We start from the raw sequence: 7,279 nt of genomic DNA, 5'->3' as shown, positions 1-7,279 counted from the left end.
TATATATATATATGTATATATATATATGTATATATATATATATATATATTTATATATATATATATATATGTATGTATAAAACAGAAATGTCATTACCATAAATTGAGGTAATTTTAACAGAATTTTTTCTTCGTGTGTTATCAACATCTTAGGAACCCAGTTCTAACTTAAATATCCCTAGTTGTAAATAGGTCACGTGTCAAAATTCCCTTTTTGCCGGCCTAGCCGTGGCAGGGTTAGCCTTCTCCTCAGACAGTTTCATGATGTGTGATGAAATTCGATGCGTGGGATAAAAATTTGGCCATTTTATCATGATATCTTGGATCATGGCACAAAATCTACTTATGCTGTTAAATTTACTTTTCAGTTATGTATATTTTATGAAATGTGCAGTAGCAAGAACTATAATTTTGAAAACCAAAACGTCCGGTAAACCGTTACCATATGAACGAAAAAATTACTAAATGAATAGTTTAAATACCGCATATTTTAAAACCAGAAACATGTTTTTTTAATTTACTTTACTTTACCAGAAATGTCATTCTCATTTAGTATGGTAATTTTACCATAATTTTTTCCCTTTTAGATATGAAAATATATCAATGATACTTTTGCTGACTTAGTTTAATACGTATCATTTTACCACACTAATAAATACTTTACACAAGAGGAATTTTTGTCATTTAACAAAATAATTAATTATTAATTAGTGACGTGGAAAGGAATTTAAAAACAATGACGCATTGTAGATAAAATACTCATTGTAGAAATCCATTTTTAAAAAATAATCTTTAAAATATGCTTCAAGATAAAAAACCAAATTCAATAAAAAAAATTGTTTCCATACCTATTTTAATCAATCAGACTTTAAATATTCATACAAAGAATCTGCGCAGGTATGTATTTGTTTTCCGACAAAAATTATTGCAATAGGTTTTTGAGATCAATGTACACACAGGCAATAAATTGCGAAGCAAATAAAACATTTTCTTTCGTTTGTTTTATAAGCATTGAAAGCAATTTAGAAAGCAAATGTTATTATTCTAATAAACCTGATAAAAAGTAAACGTCATTCAAAAGTGATCATTAAGTGTAAGGCGGAAGAGGGTTTCCTAATATAGTCATTTGCACTCAAATGCACTTTCAATCAACAGAGTTCAAAATTGATGGAACAGAGTCGAATTGATTATCAGCGTTTCTTTCTCAGTATTGCGTAGTTTATTTCATAATAATTCAGGAATATTCAATGCTTTTTCTTGTTTATGAAAATTCTGTTCGAGATAAAACGAATATACTTTTACTGTAATTATTTGTTTGTTTCTAGTGTCTGAGTATTTTGAACAGTGATCAGAAGAAAAAATTGAAATTTGGTTGGCTCAAATATTTTCTCGAAGTTTCTAAGAAATTATTTACATTTTAGGCAACAATAAACAGAAGAGAAAATATTTTGCTAGGAATTTCTTTTTGCGAAAAGATAAAGAAAGAATAATTAATAAAGATTGTTTTGTACTCAGAGAAAAAAAATCTGGTAAAATTACAGTACTGTATGAAAATGGCACTTCTGGTAAAATAAAAACAAAATTCTGATAATAAAACCGAAACATATGGTATTTATAACTTGGCATGTGGCAATTTCTCCGTTCATTTGGGAAAACAGTTTACCGGTAACTTTTTTTTCTAAATTATAGTTCATATTTCCAAACATTTTGTAAAAAATACAAAGTAAAAAAGTAAATTTAACCGAAAAATGGTTTTAATGCCATGCTCCAAGGAATCATAACAAAATTATAAAATTTTGCCACATTTTCCAAATTTTATCAATTATTATAACGCAAATATTTTATTGTTAATTTAACCAAAGTCATCACCAAAGTGCTTCGGGAATAATTGCCAAGATTTTTGGTGTTCCCATAGAGCCAGAAGCATAGTAAATTTAACCATATTTTGGGTAATTTTGACCATCCTTTTTTTTCTTAGTACTGATTTCTCAGTGATAAAAATTTATTCTAAAAATTTACTTTTATTTCAATTTTTTAAATTTATTATTTGTGGTCTTATAAGTAGTTGCTTTACTTTATTTAGCGGTTTTTGTTTGCTGGAATATAGAATAAAATCTTACATTTAAAAGACTTCGATAGAATTTAACCCATTACCTGGACAGTGGGAGGAAATACATTTTTTTACAGTGATAAGAAATGTGACTCTTTGTAAAAACTGGAAGTGGTAGTAATTGAACTTAGTAGTATTAGAATTTCTTAATCTTGGTAACCAATTCAATTTTTAAAATCACAGTAACAAAATTATTCTTGCAATTCCAGATCAAAGTAAAAATAAATTTGTATTATTAATAAATTACAATGGGAACGAATTATTTTTTTCCACATAAAATTCTAAAAATAAAATAATTAAGCTACTAGCAAAGATTTTTTTAAAGTCTTCTTGAGAAAAATAATAGTTCCCAAAATAAGAAAATTAGTACCAAATTGGTTAAGCAGGATATTTTTAAATCGTTTGTGCTAAAACAGCTTATTTTTTCTCAATTTAAAACTCTATAACACAGAAATATTAATTTTTTGCCTATTAATTAAAAGAAATATGAATGTCATATTTTTATTCTTTAACATTAGTATACTACACCCAAAAATGTTTACTCTGTTTATAAATGACGAAATTAGACAATAATTGAACAACACATAATTCATTATCTGCATATTTTCACAAGTTTTAAGTAATTCATGGATCTGAAAAATAATTACGTTTATAAATAATTATTCTATTGTATTTTTTCTAACACGTTTAATTTATTCAGAAATTTGTCCTTTAAGCATCGTTAGCCATTCCTTTAATTCATAAGGAAATAAATGGATATTGCTTTGAGCATTGTGACTAATTAATTTGCTGAAAGTGTTTTATTTTACTATGATATTTAGAGACACGCATTTTAATGAGGAAGTTTGCGTGATTATGAAGCACAAACCAATTGATCAATGATCAGAGTTTATACAGGGTTTAAAACATGAATTAAATTAAATTTATAGCATATAATGTTTAAGTTTATAATTAGCATAAGCTTTTGAGTTCAAAAAATGAATGATCATATGTGATCATTTGACGAATTAAATAACTATTTACACATAGTTTAATTTAAAATAAATTAAATTAAATTTATAGCATATCTATATACTAAATTAATTTAATATAATTAAATATTTGCAGAGTGATCATTTATGGTTATTTGATAAAATGACTGATCATTTACACATAGTTTTGAAACGGGAATTAAATAAAATTTATAGCATTTAACTAATACTTATATTTAAAACTAGTAGCAGCATTGAGTTCAAAAAATGAATGATCATATATGATCATTTGAGGAAGTAAATGATTATTTACACTTAGTTAAAAATTTAAATTAAATTAAATTTATAGCATATCATTATAAGTTAATTTATTATGATCATACATTTTTAGAATGATCATGCATGATTAATTGAAAAAATGAATGATAATTTACACATGGTTTTAAACGTGAATCAAGTTCATAGCATATAAATAATGCTTTAACTCAAAACTAGCAATGAATGATTGTATATAAAAAATGAATGATAATGTACAAAAGAAAAAAAAATGAATGACAATATACAATCGAAATGTTTACTTAAAAATTCTTAACTTATTTAGAAAAAAAATTAGTTATAAGATCTACTTAAAAGAGTATTTTAGGGATTTCTTAAGATTGTTAATTAGTTTTTTTTAAGTATTATCGGGAGCATAATCAGAACTTTTGATTAAGTTCTCAATAATGAAATAATTGGTAACACCAAGCATAGCATAATTTCCAGTTAAATATAGGCATCACAAAATTTTCACATAACTTAATTGAAGTATTTTAAAAACTATTCCAAATAGCAAAGCAAATAATTGTTGATTAAGAAAGGAAGAAGAAATAAGTGCTTTGACTAAAATTACTTTTGCTATAGAATTGCCTGATGATATTTAATTTGATATGATTTATTTAATTTCATTTTATTAAATTTTTATCAAGCAAAATAACCAACAACAAGCAAAACTTCGTTAGGGTACGTAGGGTGTCCACTGAAGTCTGCATCCACGCTCTTAATATTTTGTACTGCTTAGTTATGAAAGTGATGTCTGGGTATCGTAAGTTGTTTAGACGCTACTTAATAAAACCCCATACAACTCCATCTGGTATAAATAAGGAAATAAGGTTCCTATCTATAGAAAGAATATAGTAATTCTTAAGTTGTAGAGCATTGAACTAATAGACATCTTGTTGACATTCAAAATATTATGAACTTTATGAAAGTATCATAGGTATCATAGATATCTTAAAATTATCAAACTGTGCATGCCTATTTCACATTATTTTATTTCAGATTTTATTTTATAACCGGTGTTGAACAGCCGGCCCAAGTCGAGTTCACGACTATTAATGTTCAACTTCGTAACCTTGTAATTTTGAACCCAACCCAAAAGACAAGGGAACACCTGGATCAAGCATTCGAACAAACTGGACTTCGTGGAGAACTTTTTGATAGAACTAACGTGCATTTGCGTTACACGGAGAAGAAAAGCACAAAAACCTCCCATGGTTAACCCGACGACAAGAGGATTCTAATCCATGATCCGTATACCATTCAGAATATTTTACGTCAGCACTGTGTCAGTGCTAGCCGGGAGGTGATTTTTCAGGCCCTGTGGCTTTTCACAACCCACTCCCACTGGATTGTAAGTTAGCAGCCGGGAAAAGAATTCGTATTAAATATCCACCACTGAGATTTGAACCAAGGTCACCTCATTGGGAAGCAAATACTCTATCTCTAGAGCCATCATGACTCATTTCTTAATATTAGAAATTTTAAAGAGTGCTGAACCATATTAACACGCAAATTTGCTACAGCGTTAATGTGATGCTATATTGAGGTATTTTAAATCATCCAAATTAAATCATCTTAAATCTGATTGCAGAAATATGGCTCAATTTAACACCTTATTAAGATTACAAAAAATTTACACAGTGTTACGGTTAAACGATAAATCAATTTTCCTTCAAAGGGTGCTACGCTATTCGAATTCTTATTCTAAAATTATGGTAAAAAACCGGCAGCAGTCTGTTCATCCAATTAAGTTTACTGCAAAGAGCATTTTTTACCTTCATGGTTTTGAAACCGTTTACAACTATTATGGTTAAAATGCCATGAATACAAAACTATAAGGCTTTTTAACCATTTACAACTAGCATGGTTTCAAAACCATAAAAGAAATAAATGAACATAGAAACTATGGTTCTCGTTAAGAAATGGGCTTTGTTGTTAGTTTGTGGTTTATCAAGAGGAAATACTGTGGTTTCAACGCTAAGACACGAACTCACGTTGAGTCGGTCATGAGCTTGACACACATAGCTTACTTCGCTATAATATGTACCGAGCTACAAGGAACTAAGTGACTCCATGAGGTGGGAGTTGTTGGTGAGATAAAAATCTGTTTATTTAACCGTATTAGTTGAAAGCAGTTATCTCACAGTTAAATAAGAGAATCAATGGGTTTGAATATCATCTTATTTACGGTTATTTGACTGTTTTGCTCGAATACGGTAAAATAACAATAAATTGTTATTTATCAATTTTTTCTTTGAAATTTCTAACAGCGTATATTTATATCTTATATTATCATATATACTTATAAAATAAGAGTTACCTATTTGAGGTTCGCTGATGAGTCTCACTGAACATTAATCCCACATAAGTTAATTTCTATTCTGAAAGTTAAAAATTTTACATCTTTATGTTTAGTAACGCATATCTACGAACGTTAGACATTATATAGAATAGAAGAAAAAAAATAAAATTATGTTTTATTTAAGTGGTTATAACAGTTCAGAGCATTTAGATTTTAAATTTTTGTCTTCAAATTCTTAAGATCAAATAAAATTGGGATAATTGAAGCATATTTTAAGTACCTTATTTAATATGATATATTGTTGTTTAAAAAACTGATGAGACATAAGATTTTAGCATAAAATGTTAAAGCGTGTTTCTATGTTTCATTATGTTAAGAAAAGTAAAAATTGTAATTTTAACCCGAAAATGCTGAATCTTATTTAAGTTAATGTATTATACTAGAAAAATTCTGGTAAAATTTCCATATTATATGGTAAGATATTTCTGGTAAGAAACCATTATTCTGATAATGAAACCAAAATATACGGTATTTAAACCATTAATTTGGTAATTTTTCCGTTCATATGGCAACAATTTTCCGAAAATTCTGTTTTTTAAAATTATTAATCTGATTATTATTACTATTCTAATTCCACACATTTAGTAAAAAATACAAAATTTAGAAACAAATTTAACCGAATAAATGGATTTTACGCCATGCTCTAAGATATCATGATAAAATTACTAAATTTTACCCCATATACTGCATTTTACCACATATTTTAAAATCATAGTTTATTGTTAATTTTACCAAAATCATTACCAAAGTACTTCAGTAAAAATTACCGAGCTTTCTTGTGTTTCCATATTTTTAGAAACACTGTAAATTTAACTATATTGCAACAGTTTTGACTACTTTTTTTCTCAATGTGTTCTTATATAATGAAATTATTGCTATTAAATGCATTTATAAATTGATGTTAAAAAACAAACGGGACATTATACATACAGTTGGCTTTAGCATAATATGTTAAATCATACTTCTATGCTTCTTGTAATAGCGGTTACATTAACTTAAATCAGCATTTAAATCAGAATCAGCATTTTCCTTACAATTATTAAGTTTTCCTTATCTGTTTCTTAAGCATTTCTTCCTTATTTATTCAATATTTCAAGTTCCTGGAATTATTTAAAACATTATATCAAGAAGAAGAATGTTTTAAGAGCATTTAAGACCCAAAGATGTAATTAATTTTGAAAAAAATCAAGGTAAATAAATAAATCGATCTACCAAAAACTAGTTTAACGAAATTAACCGACAATGAATGAATAGGATTCTAAGGGTCAACTAATCGTATTATGAATAGACTTGTAGCTGTTGAAACTGAAAGTTGTTTTTTTAGTTTTTATCCGAACGTGGAGTGAATTTATAACGAATAAATTAGAGTGTTAGAGAATGAAGGACATTTCTTAAGGATACCATTTTCATATTTACAAATAATGAACAGATAAACATAAACGCTTTCTCAAGACGTGGTTTGTTTTTCATTAGTCCATACAAATGATTTTTTTACTTGATTGGTAAGTTTTAATTCATT

General features: G+C 27.2%; 1 protein-coding gene across 4 annotated transcripts in view; it reads left to right on the top strand.

Moving 5' to 3' along the window:
- The window catches only part of LOC107455119 (glycerol-3-phosphate acyltransferase 1, mitochondrial), a 108,868-nt gene that overhangs the window by 34,281 nt on the left and 67,308 nt on the right, over positions 1 to 7,279 (top strand). Inside the window, exon 1 of one of the 4 annotated variants that reach the window (XM_071188265.1) lies at positions 7,041 to 7,262. The exons of the other annotated variants lie outside the window; for them this stretch is intronic. Within the exon in view, the coding sequence (XP_071044366.1) occupies positions 7,243 to 7,262 (20 nt within the window). The 5' untranslated portion in view covers positions 7,041 to 7,242. Of the gene's footprint in view, positions 1 to 7,040; positions 7,263 to 7,279 lie in introns of those variants that run through there. 4 annotated transcript variants of the gene reach the window in all.

Source organism: Parasteatoda tepidariorum, chromosome X2 (assembly GCF_043381705.1).
Source record: "Parasteatoda tepidariorum isolate YZ-2023 chromosome X2, CAS_Ptep_4.0, whole genome shotgun sequence".
In the NCBI taxonomy this organism is placed as follows: Eukaryota; Metazoa; Arthropoda; class Arachnida; order Araneae; family Theridiidae; genus Parasteatoda; species Parasteatoda tepidariorum.
The sequence above is the reverse complement of the archived record's forward strand: the minus strand, read 5'-3'. Positions and strand labels throughout refer to the sequence as shown.